The sequence below is a fragment of the Leopardus geoffroyi genome, chromosome A2 (assembly GCF_018350155.1).
Source record: "Leopardus geoffroyi isolate Oge1 chromosome A2, O.geoffroyi_Oge1_pat1.0, whole genome shotgun sequence".
NCBI classification, from domain to species: Eukaryota; Metazoa; Chordata; class Mammalia; order Carnivora; family Felidae; genus Leopardus; species Leopardus geoffroyi.
This window is the reverse complement of record NC_059331.1, coordinates 80,672,507-80,695,112: the sequence shown is the minus strand read 5'-3', so window position 1 is coordinate 80,695,112 and position 22,606 is coordinate 80,672,507. Positions and strand designations below refer to the sequence as shown.

The 22,606-nt window shown below is 42.5% G+C and overlaps 1 protein-coding gene across 3 annotated transcripts in view; it reads left to right on the top strand.

Moving 5' to 3' along the window:
• The first annotated feature begins 9,979 nt into the window (after positions 1 to 9,979).
• LHFPL3 (LHFPL tetraspan subfamily member 3) overlaps positions 9,980 to 22,606 on the top strand; it is a 570,149-nt gene continuing 557,522 nt past the window's right edge. For all 3 annotated transcript variants that reach the window (XM_045494534.1, XM_045494536.1, XM_045494535.1), the window contains exon 1: positions 9,980 to 10,421. In XM_045494534.1, coding sequence (XP_045350490.1) covers positions 9,980 to 10,421 — 442 coding nt within the window. The remainder of the gene's footprint in view (positions 10,422 to 22,606) is intronic.

Here is a 22,606-nt window from a genome sequence, read left to right as displayed (position 1 = left end):
GCTATAATCACAGCCTGCCTAGACTCAAGAAGAGGGAACATAGTTCCCCCTCTCAGCAGGATGTGCCTGAAGCCACCACACATTAGAAAGCTTGTGGGATGGCAGATACTGTGGCCATTTTTGGAAAGCACAACCTGTCACACCATATGTGTTCGTTCATTCATTCATTCATTCATTCATCCAATAAATATTTATTGAGCACTGAATTAGGAGCTGTTTTCAGTAGTAAGGAAAAATATGCACTTACTCTGTGGTGAGAGAAATAGGCCTTATTCAAACAGTCACATAAATAGATAGATATATGAATATATAATGGTGATAAGTGGTACAAAGAGATAATGAGGGAGTGTGAGGACATCAAAGACATCAGTAAAGGCTTCTTTACAGAAAAAGAAATGTGAGTTGAACTGAGATTTTAAGGCTGAGGAAGAGTGAATTTCTCAAACTACATTTCATGAGCAGGGAACACCATGCATGGAATAGCATGGGAAAGGCCATACACCAGAAGGGAAGAACACAGTGAGAACAAGGACACAAATAAGGCCTGTGTGGCTGGATAAGGGAGTGGAGAAAAAATAGAAGAAGTTGAGGCTGGAGAGGCTGGTAGAAGAGTCCAGGCCAGGCGGGGACATGCTAAGGCATTTTGCCTTTAGTCTCAAAGCAGTGAGAAGCTATTAAAGTGTTTGAAGCAGAGGCAATGGCATAATCAGATTTGCATTTCAAAAAGTACACTGTCCTCAGTGTGAAGGATAGATAGGAGAGGGTAAAAGCAAGGAGAACATTGATGTGGCTATTGTCGTCATAGTTCAGGCAAGAGGTGATTAATAATGTAGACTAGCCTGTTGGTGGAGATGATGAAAATTGAAGAGATTTGAGAAATGGATAGGAGGTCCTGCATTTATTTGGATCTCTCCTCAACCACTGGATTCTGGTTCTCTAGAGCAATAGGGGCTAAATCTTAATAATGTTTGAATCTATACCACTTAGTCCAGCCTCTGGAATGTGAGATATAATTAATGAGCATTTGTTGGATGGATGGATGGATGGATGGATGGATGGGTGGATGGATGGATGGATGGGTGGATGGATGGAATTCCAAGCTCCCAAGTTCTCTCTTGCCATCGTACTTTTACTCAGATTGCTCTCTTCTTGCAACATCTGCCCTCTCATTCTCATTTCTCTCCATCCCCTGGTCAACCCATTCTTCATCAAGGGAGCATTCTTGGATCTTGAGCTAGTCTGATGTTTCTCCACTGTCCTTCAGAAGGCATCTCTATCACATATTAGAACTAACCACACTGCATCAAGATACTCAATTTATCTCTTTCACCTGATTGTGTGAGCTCCCTCATGCAAGGACTATGCCTTGTTCACATCTGTAACCCCAGCACCTAGTACAGTGCACTACAGTACTAGTGCACTACAGTAGACACTAGTTAGTATTTGCTTATATCAAGGAATGGAGGACATGAATTCTATGTGTGTAAGACCCCAGATACAAAGGTGTCAGAGCTGACATTCTGTGGGGGGAAATTGGGAGTCTTCTCAAGGTAGTCTTCTTTCCCAAAGGGTTGCCATTGCCATTACCTGGGAGAAGTCCAGAAAATTGCTGGTGAACTCTCTTTATGGAAGTAAAGTTAATTTCTTATTTTGTGACTATGTTACTATCATTTAAAAATGTACAGTGTGTCAGAGATGCCTGGGTGGCCTAGTTGGCTAAGTGTCTGACTCTTGGTTTCCATTTAGGTCATGGGTTAAAGCCCTGCATTAGGCTCTGAGCTGACAGCTCAGATTCTTAGGATTCTCTCTCTCTCCCTCTCTCTCTGACCCTGCCCCGCTTATGCTCACTTTCTCTCTCTTGCTCTCTCTCTTAAAATAAATAAACTTTAAACATGAATGTTTAAACATGGTTTCCTTTTATTCTCATTTTTATGTATTTATTTACTTTTATTGAAAGAGAGAGTGCAAGTGGGAGAGGGGCAGAGGGAGAGAGAGAGAGAGAGAGAGAGAGAGGATCTCAAGCAGACTCCACACTTAGTGAGGAGCCCAACTCGGGACTCATCCCACAACCCTGGATTCATGACCCGAGCTGAAATCAAGAGTCACTCAACTGAGTGAGCCACCTGGGCACCCCGCCTCTCATTTTAAACATTATTTTAAATAGCTGCTTTGAAGTTTTTTTGTCTGCCAAAACCAACATTGGGGGCCACTCAATGTTGGTTTCCACTGACTAATTTTTTTCCTGTGTAAGGATTAGACTTTCCTATTTCTTTACATGTCTCAATTATTTTGCTTTGAAAACGAACATTTTAGATAATAAGTAACAGCAACTTTAGATTCTGATTTTTCCCTCCTGAGGAATTTTTTTCAGGAACTTGCATGAACTTAACTTATAGGATCTATCTCCCTTATAGTCTGCAACTGCTGATATCTCCGCTCAGGTTAAAAAAAATATCTGTATTTAGTTTTTAGTCTGATTTCCTAGAGGTTTCCCCTGAGTCTTCATAGCTTAGTGGGCAGGCGATGATTTCAGTAGAGGTTATGCTCAAATTCATCAAACCTGTAAAACTTCTATCATCTAACAACTGATTCAGGCATTTATTTCTCAAGTCTTCCTCGGCATTTTTTTAAAAGAATTTAAAATTTTTTTTAATGTTTATTTTAATGTTTATTTTTTATTTTTGAGAGAGAGAGTGAGCGAACACGCATGAGCTGGGGTGGGCAGAGAGAGGGAGACAGAGGATCCAAAGTGGGCTCTGTGCTGACAGCAGCGAGCCCAATGTGGGGCTCGAACTCACAAACTGAGAAAGCATGACCTGAGCTGAACTTGGACACTTAACTGACTGAGCTACACAGCTCCCACCACCTTTTTAAGTAGGCTCCAGGCCCAACAGGGGGTTTGAACTCACTACCCTGAGATTGAGTCACATGCTCTACTGACTGAGCCAGCCAGGCATGCCCCAAGTCTTCCTCAAGCTTTTACTTTCACCAAATTGTCTTTTGTCTCCCCTGAATGTGTATGCCATTCTTCAGTTGTCCAGGAATATGTGGAAAGCTTATGTAGTTTGTCTATGGCTCTCTTATTTCCAGACTGTCCGCATTGTTTCTGACTGCTTGCCCCAAGAGGGACCTCAGGCTAGTAGAGCCATGAGTTTTCCACACTCATTGCCTACTGAGCTTGCTAAATTTAGTAATAATGTTGTCTGGCATGGACTTTTGTCCTCCTCTCCAAATGAAGTCTTCTCCTTCTGGCAGAAGATGATGGTGTTCATTGCCAGCCCTGTACTGCTAAAATAATATGTTGATTGAATCAGGGGGTAAGTAGGAAGAAAGCTACCTCAGGCAAAAAGACCACAGACTCACAATTTTCTTACTAAATTTCTTACTAGGGGCAGCTGGGTGGCTCAGTTGGTTGAGCATCCGACTTCGGCTCAGGTCATGATCTCACAGTCCGTGAGTTCAAGCCCCGTGTCAGGCTCTGTGCTGACAGCTCAGAGCCTGGAGCCGGTTTCAGATTCTGTGTCTCCCTCTCTCTCTGCCCCTGCCCTGCTTGTGTTCTGTCTCTCTCTGTCTCAAAAATAAATAAAAACATTAAAAAAAATTTTTTTTAATCTTAAAAAAATAAATTTCTTACTAAATTTTCTTACTAAAATTCATCATGAATAAACACTTCTCAGTTTGCTTTTGCGTTTGGTCAACCTTCAGAGCCTTAAAATGGCTGTTTTGACACTTTCATTCCGTTTTATATTTGCTTTTGGGGAGAGGATGCACTGCCTTCTTCATGCTGCTATGATTGAAAGTTAATTAAGGTTTATGCTTTTAATATTAACTCTGTACATTTAAGTAACATTATTATAATAATTATAAGTCATTCCTGGGGGTGTACCTTTTTTTTTTTATTGGTGTTGTTGTTTTAATTTTTTAAAGGATTTATACAGTTTGGAGAACACTGTAGACTTGTGAGAATTCACAATGCACATGTTTTTTTTTTTTTCCCCACTTTGAAACTAAATGCCATTTCTGAGCAAACACACCTCAACAGGCAGAATCACATATTGTATCTGAATATTGTAAAGTGAAGAAATTCATTATGAATTTAACTTCTCATGAGATTTTTTTCAGTTTATTAAGTTTCCATGAAATAAAAAGTAGTGGAGGATTCTTGAAAAAAAAAAAAAAGAGTTAATGGGATGAAGTGTTTATCTAAAATGAAATACTCTATAACTTTCAAGCAAAAATCATATGCGCATGTAGTCTTTCCAGGAAACATTTGAAAAGTAAGTTGGATTAAAGTCCTATCAGAGGTTGAATGTGGTACATTTGATTAAATGCCTTTTCACTCATTTGTTTCCTGCAAGAGCATTTTATATCCCTAGCATATTGACTTTTGGTTTCTGCATATGATATGCTTTGGCCAATGGAATATGTGGTGACATGCTATATGCTATAGTTGAGCAGAAGTTTTAGATACAGTTTTACAATTTGATGTATCCTTTTATACTTCTGTCCTTATGCCAACAACATATCCCAGATAAGGGCTGCTCCTTCAACTTGGATCTCAGAATGAGAATACAAGCAGACCTGCAGTTTATGTCCACTGCCTGGAGCAGAACCTTAGCCAACCAGTAACCATCATGTGGTCTGGGTTAGAAGTAAATATTTGTGGTTACAAGCCTGTGAGTCTGGATTGCTTCTGCAGCAAAAGCTGACTAATGTAGGCATAAAAAAGTGTCTTTTCAACAAAAGCACTGAATTATCAAAAGTAATATTTTTGTATTACTGTAGCAGTAAAAGGAAGCATCTGGATGGGTTGCCTTTACAGTTAGAGGGGTATTTGGGGCTATAGACTTTAAATATATGCTGTGTGGGTTGGGGAGATTCTCAGAAAGACCTAAACTGAGGTTTGAGAGACGCAAGTGATTGCCAAATGGGAGAGACAAGCTTTGTGAATAAAGATGTGTTCAGCAGAGAATCCAAGCAGTGGTTCCAAATATGAGCCCTATATTGAAAGTACAAGGGTAGGTATTCCAAATGGAGGTATCGATTTTCAAACAAGGTGCACGTTGGGTGGGAAACTCCATGAAGCAGTTTCAGAATTACCAGTAGATAGACTTATTTTTTTAAAAAAAAAAATTAGGAAGATCCAATGAGTGCTACATTGAAAGAGAATAGAACATATATACTGAACCAAAAACTTTAATATAATAATTTCTCCATTACAAACTTAAAAAAAATCATACCTCAAATGACGATTATGCTTCTATGGTATTTTATTCAATGTAGGTCACTACTTACCCTCAGAAAGAATTGTTCTGAAAACATCAAGGGTTTACAAAGGTTCACAGAGAGATGGTTCTTCTAGCACAGGGTGTAGAGCACAGCCTATGAGAAAACAACTTATATTCTAAGCTGGGTTCTGGCAAAGTGAAAAGAATTTATAAAAGGAGTGATTCTTACACAGAATCCAATTCAAAGTAGCAGAAAAAGGGGGTGGGGTTGGGGTGGGAAAAAGGAAAAAGGGAAAGTAGGAGAATGACTGATGTTCCTGTTTCCCATTGCTTTCCTTATGTGGAGCTCACATCTTTTTACAAGTGTGTGGACTAAGGTGCGACGAAATCAGAGCCTTGTGATCAATGTGATCTTGATTTGCAGGGGGCATTGAAACACTCAATGCATTTGATTGTCATGGCAGACCTAGTGACTAAGAGGTGTTTCCTGATGTTTGAAAAGCCCTAAAAGAGAACTAAGGGGGGCAGGGGCAGAGGGAAATCCTTGGTCATTGAAAAGAGACTCATTATTAGAATCTTTATATTCTGGAGTGGGATCTGATACTGACCTTGGTAATAGCCCTAGAAAGTGATTAAATAACAGATTTTAGAAATCATCGCTTTCTCCATTTTCCAAGGTCGTAGCAATGACTTACCTGAAAACACTAAGTACCGATTACCTGAAAAAATTATAACAGTTGGATTTCAGAAGGGATTTTCAATTTCAAATAAAATATCACCATCATGAATCTGATATCTCTTACTAGGTCTTGCCTCATTTTTTTCTGCAAGTACTAGGTTTTATCTTTTTTTGCAAAGTCATCCTAGAATAGTCTTTGTAGAACAGAATAGAATTCTACTGTAGAAAGGGACTTTGGAATTCATCTTATATCCTCCCTCCCTCATCATAATTTTAGAGATGAGAAAATGAGGCCCCAAAAGCCTCAAGCTCTCCCAGGTAGGCAGAGGTGGTACCACCTCTGGAACCTGTCTTTCGCCCCCCAAGGCGTTTACACTTTCTCAAGTCATCACAGATAAATTTGGGATCAAAACAGTTCATCCTTTAACTTACCCAGGATCCTTTTAGTTGTGTTACACAGTCCAACTATTCTTCTTTTGTTGTTTTCTCTTTTCTGGTCCTAACATTCATTAAGACACAATTTGGGAAAAGAGTGGGTCTCACTACTGACTCTTTGTGGCAGTAAGAGAAAAACATTTTTAACAATGAAGTTTGAGATTTGAATGTTCAGTATGTCTAATTTGAAGCTGTCAGTGACACTGACTTCTACTAGTTATTTAGCACAAATGAATCATGTTATAGTTTCAAAATAGTCTTCTATCAATAGTAACTTCTTAGCATGAATCAGGCTAGTTTTATTATTTCCTCTTCCCCCAAACAGCTTTCCTGGTCACATCCTATTTGATGAATGTAATGAGCTGCCCAGGTGCTTAGCTGTCTGAACTCCTAAAGTCTGCATGGTGTCAGACAAAAGTTTAGATTCAGCTTCGGGACAATCTTACATCTGGGGTTTCTGGTTGCAAAGGGCAAGAGCCAGGTTGGGATGAGCAATGGAAGGATTTAGGAAGATGTAGAAGAATAATCTGAATTCACTGATGGCAGCTAAGGTGTTTATAGCAGTTCTAGTTCATCCCTAGTTCTGAGAGTCTTGGGAGACCCTGCTCATCCTGGTAATCTGCTCTGGTGCAGGGCAGGATAAAGGTACGGGAAGGGCCATTGGCAGTATTCGGTTCATCCCTGACTGACCCCTCACCTCAAGGAGCAACAAGTCAGGTTCTCAGGGGAATCCATGGGAGCACTTTAATTCTGCAATACACCAACACCCATCTCTTCCTAGTTGCTGTTGACAAGGTGGACACCTTGAGTGTGCTTTTTTGGTGTAGTGATTCTGAGCACGAACCTAGAGGCAATTCCAAACCTGGAATAAGAATAGGGCTCTCCTTGGGTATGACTCAAATAGAAAAGCTCTTTGAATCACAACATTTGAATCTGAGTCACTCGCCAGTCTTTTCTCTGTCCTATAAAGGCAATTTAAACACAGGTCTAAACCAGGCTTTTTGATTCTCAGACTTTTCCCTCTCAGCAACCTTCCATCTCAACTACCCCATGGGAGCAGTAAGATCTCTTTTAGGCATTGATTTTAAAGAAAGACCACTTCATACAAGCAGGTTTAGGGGGATTTGAGGGCTTGGGAGAATCACTAGAAATTACTGTCAGTTCATGCTGTAAAGCTATCTCTGCCCCTGGGACACATGGCCTGCCAGATGGCCCCATAAATCTGATTACCCTCACCTTCCCTCTTCTTCTTCCATGCTAAAACTCTTCTGATTTTCTGATTTACCAGCAACTTCAGGGGCGTTAAGACAAATGAAACCTAACAGAAGTTCTGACCCTCCACTGCCACCAATGCACTGATGATGCATCATCATGAATTATATTTTTAGAGGCTTGCAAGTGTTATATTGAGCTGGCTCATATTTAGGTCATCGTCCCCACCTCCCCCAAATGCCTCTGATTTCTTAAAGACCTTCTGAGAATCTACAATCATCCTTGCAAAAAATTCTTGGTCACCTAAACCTACTTGCCTTATACTCCTGTTTTAATTCTGACCTCTTGATTTCCAAAGACCTGTCTAAAGGACCTGGAACTGTAACACTGGAATTTCATGCTTATAGGACAAACTGAATGTAACATTCCAACACTAACCCTTTAGATTCTTTCCCAGTTTCAACAATAGCCCCTTCATCATCTTATGGATCTTGTATTCCTATTTCTACTCTCTCCCTCTCTCTCTCCACACAATTTCCAATCTTCGGGTTATCAGATGATGGGAATGGTTGGTCTTCATCACTTAGGGTCTGACGTGAATCCTCTTCCAAGTCATAGGTATTTATGTGGCAGAATGCCTTTTGGAGCTTTTCTTCCTTCCTCCCCAATACCCTCTGGCCCCAGTGAACCATTCTAAGCTTTCCTATACATTCCTGGTAGTTTCGTATTCCACCTGGTACCCCCTGTTTCTCATGTTCTTGTAAGGTGGGCATTTTGAGCATAATGGCAAGATACTATCAAGGAGCCTCTATGTTTTTCATCATGGTAAAGTGTGGAAGTGAGTGTAGACTTAAGGGTCAAATTCTAACAGAATTCTCTTCTTTCTGCTCAGAGAATTCAATGGTCACATGGGCCAAAATGGTTTATTACCAATATTGTCAGCTGCTATTGAGCATTCTGGTTTCGTTGCTTTGAGGGGGGCGGGGTGGTGGTGGTGTTTACATGTTTCTTTACATCAGAATCAGCAGAAACCAAGAGTGGCCAATGGAAAAGAAGGAAATGGAGATTGAAAGGCAGGGACTGTTGAAAGAGCAACGGAACGACTGTAAAGGGAAAAAATTAAACTAAGGAAACAGTACAAAGTACAGGTGTAAAACAGCAATGCTACATGAAAATGTAAGGAATTACACTGTGGATAGTTCACAGGAAAATTACTCTGAAAACAACTCTCTGGCTAGCTGGAGCTTTGGGTTGTGAGAGATACCTGGACAATGAAAACAATCGTCCGCTGTCTTCACTGTATCCTTAGCACTCAGCGCAGTGCCTAGACACAGAATAGTTGCCAACGAATATTTGCCTAAGAAATACAACACTAGCCAAAGAACCCAGTGTTTTCAGACAATCTACACGTTTCTGTGACCCAGTCACTTCCATGCCCCGCAGGCTCCATCGATGGCAGGATTTGTGGGGAAAATGACCTGACTTAAAGGAAAGTACAGGGCATCCACTGGCTACAGTTCGGTTGGCTGTATGCTGGGGGGTAACGCGAAGAGGAAACAAGCTCAGTAGAGCAGCTATGAGACCACCCCTGAATTGTGCCTTTTACATGATTGTCTGCGAGGCTCCTGTCCAACTTCTGTCTCCACCTCGTGGAACACCTGGCAACGGAGGAGTTAGCCAGGGGGCAGTTCTGTGGTTGTAACAGAGAGGCTCTGGGGGGCAGCACGTCTCCTCTTCCTGGCGTCTCTTGCCTGCACCTGCCGCGCGGCCCCTCGCGCCTCCGCAAAGATGCAGAGGTCGAAGCACGTTGCTGTGCGGTGCAGAAATGCTCCCAGAATCAGCCTCCCACGCCCGCTCCCTAACACCAACCGGGATCCTGGGATCGCCTCTAGGATCCCTATGGGTGCTCCCGCTGGCTCCTTAGATTCTCACCCCACGCCCCCCAACTCCAGTCCCGCTTCTCTGGCACACGCCCACCACTCGAGGGGCGTCCTAGAGTGGTAGCGGTCCTCCGCGCCCCGGGGCGGCCGGCGGGGGGAGGGGGCATGGGGCGGAAGGCGGGAAGCGGAGCGGGGGGCGCCCGAGCTCGCGCGCCACACTGCCCCGCGCGGGATTTGCCGCCTTCAGCTGCAGCAGCTGCAGCGGCGGCGGCGGGTAGAGGGGTGGAGGGCGGCGAGGAGGGCTGGAGCCCGGGCCAGGAGGGAGGGAGGGAGGGGGGCCGGGAGGCTGTGCCAGGCGAGCCGGAGGGGTGCTCAGCGCTCCCCCGCCCTCCTTCCGGGAGCGAGGATGCAGACTCTGAAACTGGCGCTGCTGGGCTGAGGCAGAGGCAGGGGAGTTGCAGCGCGCGCGGCTCGGTGAGTGTGTCTCCTGAGCGCGGAGAGGCGGGGGGAGGCGGAGGACGAGGAGGAGGAGGAGGAGGGGGAGAATGCCCGGAGCCGCCGTCGCTGCCGCCGCCGCCGCCGCGATGCTCCCGGCTCAGGAGGCTGCCAAGCTGTACCACACCAACTATGTGCGGAACTCGCGGGCCATCGGCGTGCTGTGGGCCATCTTCACCATCTGCTTTGCCATCGTCAACGTGGTGTGCTTCATCCAGCCCTACTGGATTGGCGACGGCGTGGACACCCCGCAAGCCGGCTATTTCGGGCTCTTCCACTACTGCATCGGCAACGGCTTCTCCCGGGAGCTGACCTGCAGGGGCAGCTTCACGGACTTCTCCACGCTGCCCTCGGGCGCCTTCAAAGCCGCCTCCTTCTTCATCGGCCTCTCCATGATGCTCATCATCGCCTGCATCGTTTGCTTCACCCTCTTCTTCTTCTGCAACACGGCTACGGTGTACAAGATCTGTGCCTGGATGCAGCTCACCTCCGGTGAGTGCGCGCTCACCTCCGCGGAGGCGGGGGGGACCGCGGGGCTCCCGAGCCCGGAGGGGCGGGAGTAGGAGGGGCGGGGGCCGTGCGCGCCGCGGGGTGCCGAGCAACTTAATCCGCCCGGGCGTGGGGGGTGGGGTGGGGGCGGGAGCCCTGGGCGGCCGGAACCCCCGGGGTTCCCCAGCCCGGCACCCGCGCGTTGTCCCGGGCTTTCCAGAACCTCCCCAGCGCGGGGGACGCCGCCCAGGGGGACGCGCCGGAGGAAGGGCGGTTGCTGGGCCGAGTCCGCTCGTAAATGGAGGTGGGGAGAAGGGGCCGGCCGCTTAGGGCGCGAGCTGAGGGACTAAGGAGGGGACTGACCCAGCCTGGCGAAAAGCGGATTTGAAGAGGTTGTAGTGGAAGGAGAGTCAGCCTGCCCTGTCCCTCTGTGGGACTGTTTCTGTCATTGCTTCAGGAGGGGGTGGTGCTGGAGTGAAACTGTTTCACTCTGTCCCGGGCAGTTACAAAAATTTTATCATCCATCTGGAAATGAGTAGATGCTAATCCTGTTGTGGTTTTCAGCCTTTTAAGAAAAATGTAGCTTAGCATGCTCCTTTTAGCAATTCCCCAAATGTTAATGTCAAGTCTTCCGTTTGCTTCCTTGTTGGCAAAGGTCCTTACGTTAAATCCTTAAGCAGAGATCTTGAGGGAATCAAGATTTCTCGAGATCTCATTTTGGGGAAGTGGCTTTAGGGAGATGGGCTGAGAGGAAAACCTGTTCCATTAGTATTTCTGATCGCTTTTGCCTGTGGTTGATAGAATGTTTCTAGCTAGAGGACATGGAAGTACTTTTTCTGAGCATTAAAGTTACTTTTAACCCAGAAAGGATAGGGGTGCGTTTCCCGGTGGCTTTGGAGAATCGTGAAACAAAACTGACTCCTTTCTCTCCTTCCTGTAATGCGGATTCCCACTGTGGTAGCCACCTTGGATGCCCTGCCTTATAAAGGCAGCCTCCAACACTTGACACCCTCCTGTTCCAACATGGTTGGGTCCTTTTAATTTTATGGGTGATCTGGTTGTGCAAGCATATAGGATATTTCAGGCAGTCAAATGGTTTCATTTGTGTTTGGTCTTATTGTTTTCATTCTTTAAGGCTTATGTTACCTTTAGGATTTTGTACTTACTTTTACGTTTGGGGAGGTTTTTTGGGGAGTAGGGACTTGATCCCGAGTTTACCAGGATGATGAAGCCCTTAGAGGTGCTGGACAAGAACATGAAGGTTCATGACCTTATATTGCTGGTTGGCATAAGAGAAACTTGTGGGAGCCTAAACGTGTGTTATGGGAGTATTTGCTATGTATGAAGTGCGTGTCTCAGCTGATTTTGATTTGCCATGTTATGGGAACATGTGCAGGTGAAAGGCAAGAAAAGAGCCTTGGGAGAGAACCACTGCCCCCAAACCATTATCCTCCTGAAATGCTCCAAGCACCCCACAGACGCTCTCTGTTTTTATATATAATGTGAACTTTTGTGGCCATTTCAAGAGCAGACTAACTTTGAGATTTGGAATAAAGTCATGTATTATAGTTGTTCTTGACATTTGGTTCTGGTTTGACTTTGACGACAAGAGGACACTGAGGATGCAGCTGTTTTTTAGAAAAGGAATTGACCCTGCACAGCTAATTTTAATTTTTCTAAGTTAAATGACCTATTTAGACTGGTGATTCAAAGTAGATTGTTTTTCGAAGGTCTCAAAGTAATTTGCGGGTGATTTCTCAGCAACGTATTCTTAAATATTTTATTTTTATGAGTTTCCATACTCTGAACCCAAGCTGTTCTGTTTTTGTCTTATTTTAAAAAGGAAAGAAAACATCTTTGGGAAAGAATTGCCAGCTTTGAAGTTAATACGACTGCGACTATTATGGTGTTTTTTTTCTTTCCTTTTCCTGGAATAGAGCAGAGAGGAATCATTCTGGGGTAGTAAAATATGATGTCATGTTTTCAGAAATTTGACATAAATACACGATCCTGTTTCCAATATGTCACCATAAAATGTGATGATGGCCTTTGTGCTAATGAAGATATTTGGGCATTTACTTCATTTTTGAAGGAGTCCGGGACTTTAGCTTGTAGGCATACTTTTTAAAACCTTTCTTCACAATTTATTTGGTATTTTATTCCTAGATAAACCACAGAAAGACATAATTTTGTTTATTTTATTTTATTTTATTTTATTTTATTTTTCAACGTTTATTTATTTTTGGGACAGAGAGAGACAGAGCATGAACGGGGGAGGGGCAGAGAGAGAGGGAGACACAGAATCGGAAACAGGCTCCAGGCTCTGAGCCATCAGCCCAGAGCCTGACGCGGGGCTCGAACTCACGGACCGCGAGATCGTGACCTGGCTGAAGTCGGACGCTTAACCGACTGCGCCACCCAGGCGCCCCATAATTTTGTTTATTAATGAAATATATTAATTAAGGGAGAATGGATTATGACGATGGGGTAGTTAAGAATAAAAGTCAATTATGTTCACAGATTTTTAAGGAGTGGGATATAGAAGATACTTTTGAAGAATGTCACATTTAGGAGCCCCTGACTGGCTCAGTCGGTAGAGCATGCAGCTCTTGACCTCTGGGGTGTGAGTTCGAGCCCTACGTTGGGCGTAGAGCCTACTTAATAATTAATTAAAGAAGCATTTTAAAAAAGATGTCACATGTAGTGGTTTTCTTTTTTGAAGTCTCACGACACTAACAAGAAATTTAGCATAACGTAAGTTATTCTCAAAGTTTAGGTTCTAACCTTTAGACCATTCCCCTCTCATGTTCCACCTTCTCATGCTTATAATTTAACTGTACCTAGGCTAATCTCAAGTGTAATTTGCAAGCTATGACAGATGAGACTTAATGTGCTATTTGCTTATTAGAGACTGTTTAACCCTCATTGGAAGTCAAGCGACTAACTTGTGTTTTCAGGTATCTAAGCATTTTCACGTAGTAACACCATAAATCAGAGCCAAGTAGAACATAAAATCCCATATGAAATGATAAGAAGATGAGGAAGCAGGAGACTTTCTTGGGGGCAGTACAACATCAAGAGTTATCCTTATTATGATTCTGAGCAAGGAGCTAGAAAAAGTACTTAATTTATTGGACCTGAAAATGATGTTGGTCTTCTATCTAGATATGCGAAGCACATATAATTAATGGTGCTATTATGAACTCCTTGCTCTGTCCCTCTTGCTCTCCCCTGTAAATCATTATTAACCTCAGTAGAGTGAAGTTGCCGAATTAGGAGCTAGTTATGTCACACTACTTCTGGGTGTAATCCTATACTTATGGACCATGTCTAATATAAAGACTGAAGACATAAAAATAATACATAGAATAAGTAACAGCAATCAGAGATGCAACGTTTTCCTAATTTACAGAGAGACAACTTCTTGGGAAGAAAAGAGACTTTTATTCTTTCTGTATGATTTCTCTCACACTAACTGGTCAATTAGGTAATAAAGTCCCAGATTTTTTTTTTTTTTTAATCAGGATGGAAAGAGAATTTTGTTGCTCTGGGAACTTGATTCTCTGCTTCCATGTTCTTGCTCTTTAAAATCAGTGTGTCTGTCTGTTTCCAAGTCTATTAATAGCCAAGTCTCATAAGGGTGTTGTTTTGTTTATTTGTTTTATTGACTGTAAGCCATGTCTGGAATTGTTTCCAGAAGCCCAAGTGTTAACTGTTATAGGCCAAAGAAATCTTTTCTTTTTCTAATAAGCTAAAGCATTAAGGAGTGCCTGGCTGGCTTAGTCAGTTGAGCACATGCCTCTTGATCTTGAGGTTGTAAGTTCAAGTCCCACATTGGATGTAGAAATTAGTTAAAAATAAAAAATAAGCTAGGGGTGCCTGGGTGGTTCAGCTGGTTGAGGGTCAGACTTTGGCTCAGGTCATGATCTCACAGTTTGTGAGTTTAAGCCCCACATCAGGCTCTGCTGACAATGTGGAGCCTGCTTGGGATTCTCTCCCTCTCCTCCTTCTCTCTGCCCCTTCCCGGCTTGTGCTTTTTCTCTCTCATTCAAAACAAATGAATAAACTTAAAAAAATATGCTAAAGCATTAAAGTAAAATTTATGGTTTTTTAGACATCCACCATGGACTTCTTGGGGACAAGCAGCAGATGAAGGGAATTGCTTTCATCTATGAAGTAGGGCCCCAGCTCCAGGTTGGATTTCTTTATTCAGGAGAGATCAGTTTGGGAGAAGGGATCGCATTTGCCACATCCTCACCTCTTGTCGTTTGGAGTGTACCAATAAGAAGTGCCACCAAGATGGTGAGGCTGTATGGCAAGGGTTATGGGCTGAATTGCTTAGTCACTTTCCCCTACTTCCCTGCCTTAGTTTTTCTCAGCTCTTTTTAGCCAACTTCCTTTCTTAAATTTTATAACTTTGTTGTTTAGGTGAGAAGAGAATCATCAGAGGTAATCACTGCATTTCTTAGCCTGTGAGAAGAGCTTTTGCAATATTGTATGATACTGTCTCAGGGCACCTTGCTCTTATCTATCTTATCAACATTTGAGATGATAGAGGTGTTTGTGCATTTGTTTAACGTCTGTCTTCTCCAGTACATGGAAATTTCCATAAAGCCTCGTCTGTTTTTCTTCATATTGCATAAAGGTCAAGATCTGGACACTGGAGTGAAAAGATGTGGGTTTCAAACCTGGCTCTGACACTCACTGACTGTACCGAGGGAATGAATTTCTCTGTATTTCAGTTGCTCATCTGCAAAGTGGGCATGTACTTGTGCTTACCTCAGGCGATTGGTGCAAGGATTAAAGAGCTAATGTGTACCCTGGGAACAGTGCCTGGTGCACAGGATGCAAGTGCTCTATGAGTGTTAGGTATGGTTACTGTTCTTGTGTTCTTACTGCTGTGCCTTGACACACAGTAGTATGTGCATGTCATGTGCTGAATAGTAGATATTCAATAAATTGTTCGTGAATAGGAAAATGAATGATTAATGGGGTAAAGAATGAAAAGGGGAGATTTAAAATTTCCCACATGCCCTGTTGAGAAGCGAATGTCGTATATTCTTCGAAGCCACGATGCTCATCTTTCTCATTGGTTTGTAGCAGTAATTGCACTAAAGGATCTCTTCCGCCATTCTTTGACAGCAGTGATTGTGACTTGCAGCCTAATTCATGATGAACTTACTCCCAAATGGGGGTCTTTTCTGATGCAGGGGTCATGATCTTTATTACAACCATAGGACATCATCAATTATATCTTAGGGTTCAGCGAGTTTTTCCTTTTCCTCATTTGATTTCTCATGAAAAAAATCATTCAAAAGGAGGTTCTATGGAAGAATCACAAGATCAGGCTTTCATAGGAGCAGGACCCTGTTCTATATTGAATTTGCTTCCATACCTTCAGGAGCAATCCAGACAGGAGAGGATGTGTCTTTGCAGACTTTCCCTTTATCTGTCTGGGCGTCATTGCTGATGTGTTCTTGGACCTGCCAGGGATCCTGCCAGATCTGCTCAGACGGGTGGCAGAGCTGTGATGCAGGTCTCGGAAGAGGAGACAAGGCTAGGACTTACAGGCCCTCAGGACCTTCACCAATTCTTACCCTTGGGCTGGTGCTGGGCCTATGAGGAAGTGACGTCCTGCCTCAAAGAGCTATTAATCCATCCTAAGTTCAGAGTTACGGAATGACCTTAAAGAGGGGTTTTTCTTCTTCCAGGGCATTCCACACACTTGCCCAGATGCAGAGGGAAGGGAGTGTACAACTGGTGACGGCAGTTTTCATTTTCTAACACTATGCTCCACCTATAAGAATTTTCTATTTGCCAAGTCACACTTACAAGAAAGTGATTTAAAATGAGAATTCAGAAACTGTTTTCTTTCTTTCTTTCTTTTTTTTTTTTTTTTTTTTTGCTTTTATGCAGCATGACAAGGGATATGACAGTTGAAGAGATGTTGAAAAATATATTAATGTGAATGTCAAAACAAATGATTTTTATAACAGTGGGATTTTAAGTGAACATCTGTGAAAAATAACAGACCCCATATAGCCCATGCAGTATATTGTTAGGTGTTTTTTGTCTTGGTGCAAGGCTGCGCATTTAACAGCTTTTTTTTTTTCCATTGTAAAAATGCTAACAAGGTGCTTATATACTTCTATTCAGCAATAGATAAATAAATATATACTTAACCAGAATGTGGTATCAGATGCTTACCCATGAAAACAATTATTTAGTGATAAGTGCTTATGTTTGGTATGATATTGTGATAAGAGAATCCAGATGGCCAGGCCGGTATATTGCATTTTATGTACATACCTTAGGAATCTTTCAAAGTGAATAAAATTTTAAATGAGGAAAAGCAGAGGAGCGCCTGGATCATTCAGTCGGTTAACCATCCAAGTTCGGCTCAGGTCATGATCTCACTGTTCATGAGTTCGAGTCCCACTTCGGGCTCTGGTGACAGCTCGGAGCCTGGAGCCTGCTTCGGATTCTGTGTCTCCCTCTCTCTCTGCCCCTCCCTCGCTCACACTCTGTGTCTCTCTTTCTCTCTCAAAAATAAATAAACATTAAAAGAATTAAGAAAAGAAGCAAGCAGAACACATAACTGTAGGTGGAGTGTGTGGCTCAGTGCACCTCTGTGTATGGTGTGAGGCTATAGGGTGAGGAGGAGACAGAACCTCAGGTCACACTGGCGAGAAGCAAAGAGCAGACTCCCTGAGAGAATTCTAATTTGGGGGGCTTAATGACATGACAACTGGGAGAGTTTTAAAGTGTAATTTCCATAATGTAGTTGAACTTTGGGGGTCAGCACCAGCTTTAATTAATGTGATTTTTTCTTATAATGAGTCAACTGGAATTTTTATTTGATATGAGGAAAGACCAAGGAGCTGACCTTTATTCTTAATAATAACAAGAAGATATTAATAATGACAGAAAGTAAGAGGCTGGTTCATATAGCCAGTAGTAGGTAAGTTATTTGATGGCTTAAACGTAAAACTGTTATGAAAAGTCATTGGGGCATTTCAAAAAAGAAATAATATGACCTCTGCCAGCATTCTTAATGTCCACATAATTGATATTATGCATCTCTCAAATGATGGTTATGATTCTATGATGTGCTTATTGCACAGGGTCAGAGTGTCATTTCTTAGTTTACCCTGTCCTAACTGTAATCTTGAACACATTTCTCATGTCCTCTGCGAAAATGAAACAGACAAATGAGTGGTTTGCAAGAGAAAGATCATTTTTTGACCACCATAGACGTGAAGCCTACCTAACTACTACTGGACAGAATGAACGAAGAAAGTAACCCTTTCTGAAATAGTGTTGCTGACACGAGATCGCCATAATGGGTCTCACATACCGGGATTCTGACATCTTTCCAACACTCATGCAACCAGATGTGCAGTGCGGCAGGGGCTGTTGTCTGCTGAATAGGTGAAAGGATCCTAAGTGATAGGCTGAGTGAAATTAGTCTAACTGCATGAAATTTTGAGATTATGACTCATCAATGGAAGGGCTAGTGGCAGAGTAGTGAAAGTTAGTGAAAGGAGTGGTAAGTGATTGCAGATCAGAAAAGAGGCCTTAGCTCAGAAATGGACAGACAGGGGGCGCCTGGGTGGCGCAGTCGGTTAAGCGTCCGACTTCAGCCAGGTCACGATCTCGCGGTCCGTGAGTTCGAGCCCCGCGTCGGACTCTGGGCTGATGGCTCAGAGCCTGGAGCCTGTTTCCGATTCTGTGTCTCCCTCTCTCTCTCTGACCCTCCCCCGTTCATGCTCTGTCTCTCTCTCTGTCCCAAAAATAAATAAACGTTGAAAAAAAAAGAAATTAAAAAAAAAAAAAAAAAAGAAATGGACAGACAGAACTTAACTAATCGAGAGAGTTCTCCTCATTCTTTGTCCGATTAGAAAACAATGGCACACAGGAGTGTGAAGGGAACTCAGCCCTAGCTTTGGTATGGCATGCATCATAGACCCATTTCCTTAAGTGTCTGGAGACACCTTGTGGAAATAGTCTCGGGGGCAGGGTGCTCTACACCTCCCCTCCATTTTTAATGTTTATTTATTTTGAGACAGAAGGAGAATGCATGCGTGTGTGGGTGCACACATGCAAGTAGGGGAGGGGCAGAGAGACAGGAGAGAGAACTCCAAGCAGTTTCTGCGTGGTTGGTGCAGAGCCTGCCATGGGGTTCAGTCCCCCAAACTGTGAGATCATGACTGGAACTGAAATCAAGAACTGGATGCTTACATGTCTGAGCCATGTCTGCCCCCATTTTTTGGTTTTAATGAAGAACAAGAGTGAGGTTGCAAAAAATCAAAATGAGAAGTATTATCCTTGACAGAAGGCTCAGTATTTTAAAAAATAGGCAAATAGATCCAGCTGTGGAGAATGACAGGGACATTGAAGAGTGACACTGATAATTGAAATATGAATAGAAAAGACGAGAAGAAATTCAAGGTTGCAAAGCCTGTGGAATTTCAGAACATCAAAAGCCTGTTGGAGTTGATATCATCAATGCTTAAAAATATATTGGCATAGGACGAGCAGAAGGCTGGAATATGCATTACCTTGCAAAGCTGTATGCCAATCTCAGTTCCCAAGAAGGAAAGATTAAGGCTCTGTTGTACACCCCCCTACTACTCAGGGGTTATGATAGATTCTAATATCAATCTATTCAAAAAGAGAGATGATCAAACTTCCTGTATGGCAGATGAAAATATAGAGGATTAAAATAAGCCAACCAAAGAAAGAAAAAGTCATTGTGAAATTTGATAAATAGAATTCCTGTAGTTTCTCTTTGAAAATCTAGTTACAGATTGTGAAGCTAAATTGATTTCTATAATGTTTTTTTTAATTTTTAATTTTTTTTAACGTTTAATCATTTTTTGATAGAGACAGTGTGAGTGGGGAGGGTGAGAGAGAAAGGGAGACAGAGAATCTGAAGCAGTCTCCAGGCTCTGAACTGACAGCACAAAGCCTGACACGGGGCTCGAACCCGTGGACCATGAGATGATCACCTAGCCGAAGTCGGACACTTAACCGACTGAGCCACCCAGGCGCCCCGACTTATTTAAAAAATTTTTAAAGTACGCTCCACACCCAGCATGGAGCCAGTGTGGGGCTTGAACTCATGTCCCTGAGATCAAGACTGAGCTGAGATCAAGAGTCAGAAGCTTAACTGACTGAGCCACCCAGGTGCCCCTCTATAATGCCTTTCATAGGGAAAGGGAACCTATCCTAACCATGGAGTATTTAGGATAAATATATTTACAGAACACATTAGGAATGGGTAGTTAGTGCATGCTAGATTAATTAAATTTAAGATACAGATGATTAAAAACCATCAATATTGTAGATCTATAATGCCAAATATTAGTTAACTGAATATCTACCTTTTAACCAGTTACCTGGAAAAGATGTAGCACTGAATAGTTGGCATTTCTTAGAAACCTTCATAGAGAAAGGCTGTACTGTAGTGTTTTACAAACTATGGTTGGTGACCCTTTGATGGGTCATGACATCAATTGAGCAGATCATGATCAGCATTAAAGCTTGGATTAAAACCACAGGAAATATGAATATAATGCAGATAGTAAGGGTTTCATGAAACCTTTATTTCTTAAAATATTTATATATGTATATGTGGACTAGATTACAACATATAACGTATTGCTTACTGTCACTATTCTAGAGAGAAGATGAAAGTGTGAATTTAGAAAAAAGAATTACCTCTTCTTTGGAAAATTGTGAAAGTTTTGTGCCAATTCATAGGTAATTTTGTATTACAGGGTAGATGTAGATTTGATAAAACATACTTAACCTAAGTATATTTGAGACTTTTTTTTTCTTTCTTTCTTCCATTAATGACTTTGATTGCTAATGTCTCCTTATTAACTTGTGGGTGGATTGAAAATAAGAATTCTTTTTCCAGCTGTGATTTGATTTCATTCATGCGATGCAAAATGACATGGTCCACATCTGAGCAACAATCTCTCTAAGCAAACATTTAAACAAATGTACTTAACCCAGGGCCAAATGGATATAGACTCAAAGGCTTTTAACAGTTGGAAGGATATTAATAACTATTTAGCAGTCTCTTCATTTTCTAGGTAAAGAAACAGTAATGGAAAACACTAAACTATTGAGCAGCTACCATTGTCAAAAATCTTTAGTGTATAGTTCACAGCAATTCTACAAGGTTAGTGGTATTATACCCATTTTGCGGATGAAGAAATTGAGGCTTAAAAAGTTGTTCGAGGTCTCATGCCAGTAAGTGGTTTGAGCCAAAAATCAGACTTTCCCCCTTCCCTGAAGAATGTTGCCTCTGAGTCTGAGAGAAATTAAGAGTCTTCCCCAAATTACACGGTGGTGGAATTGAGAGTAACACATATGATTCCCAGGGCAGTTCTGTTTCTACTTTCTCTTGCCGCCTCCCAACTTGATGTGCATTTGCTTCAGTGTGCATTTTCGCCATGCTGTATCAAGGGAAGAAGCTGGTATTTACAAGGAAAATCATTGCCAAATGTTTACCAGACTTCTCCCTTCAAGCCTGCTTAGGAGTGGGAGGTATTCCTCATTCCGTCCTTTTTGTTTCCCTAACCTAGAGCTGGGGTGGTCCTTTGCCGGTTGTACCTCTGATCTCATTGCTACTATTCTTAGACTGAATTCCTATAGGCCAAAGGCAAATGCTACCTCTAAAATGTTTCTGTTATATGATGTTACTAAAGATCAAGAATATTCGATGTTGCTTTTGATAACTGTGAAGAGAAAATAATTTGAGTAATGTCTGATAATATTTCCCTATCATCTGAGAAGAACTTAATAAGAATGCCTAAGTACTTTGGTCCTGACATAATCCAAAGGTTGTCTGGTCCACATTGCCTTCAAAACATAGCTTCTTCTTCTTCTTTTTTCTTTTTTTATAAGTTTGTAAGTGATTGAACAGTTCAAAATTATCTCCAAAATACATTTTTGTTACTTTGAGTCATCACTCTAGACAAATAAAATGGAAGAGCTACACCCTGTTAACACGAACTTAAACTCTTTTTTTTTTAAGAATCTTTTTTAACATTTATTTATTTATTTTGAGAGAGAGAGAGAGACACACACACACACACACACACACACACACTTGTGTGTGCAAGTGAGTTGAGGAGGATCAGAGAGAGAATCCCAGGCAGACTCCACACTATCAGTGCAGAACCCGATGTGGGGCTTGAACTCAGGAACCACGAGATCATAACCTGAGCCAAAATTGAGCTGGATGCTCAACCAACTGAGCCACCCTGGTGCCCCAGTCACCTTGTATTTCTTTAGCTTTCCTGAAGAAGGTAAGAAAAACAAACTCAACATGGCCTCATTAATATTTTCATTTCAGATGTAAAGTCATTAGCTTATTGTAAAAGGAGAATATCAGTTTGTTAAGGCTACGTCTATGACTATGACCCAAACCACTGAACTGATTAATGAACACATGAACATTCTCTGCCTACATCCCTTTTGGAGTAAATATCCAGAGTTGAGGTGGACTGGAGAACTTGCTAAATAGGGGTGCTCGGTCAGACTCCGCTTTTAGACACGCTGGTAAAGAGATGCTTGGTGAGCACTGCCAGGCAGTGTCCCAGCTGTGTCCTGGAGGTCAGAGTGGTTAGCTCTGCTCTTCCTGACCTCTCAGTCTGCTGGAAAGGGCTCCCCAGCAAGATGAACTCAGATGGGGAAATGGGCCAGGATCTCCCTAGCCCCACTTCACTTTACTGAGACCCCTCCATCGAGTGCAGGATGGGCTCTAGAGGGAGCTCCAGCCCTGTCATCTTGTGTTTGTCAGGACTTTCCCTTTTGTAAGGTCAGGTCCACAGTCCTTTTCCCCCTGACACTACTTGCAAGATAACACGTTAGAGGGTAGAGAGTGAAGGGTAAAATATGAAGGGTGAAAAAGAATAAGAAAAGGGATTTGTTCAGAATATGTGCAGTAGAGGGGAAACCTCCTTTATCTACAAGGAAAAAGCCAACTCCTCCTGGACTTCTCTGAAGTCCTTTGTCTTTATATAAATTCTTTGAAATGACTCTTTATAACTTATATGACCTTTTAAGAAGCAGACTGTGATGCTCCAGTGGCCTACTTCTGTAGAGGACTCATTGGGATGGTCTTTCCCCATCGGAACATTTTGGCTGTTTTTTTCTTAGCCTGCAGAGGC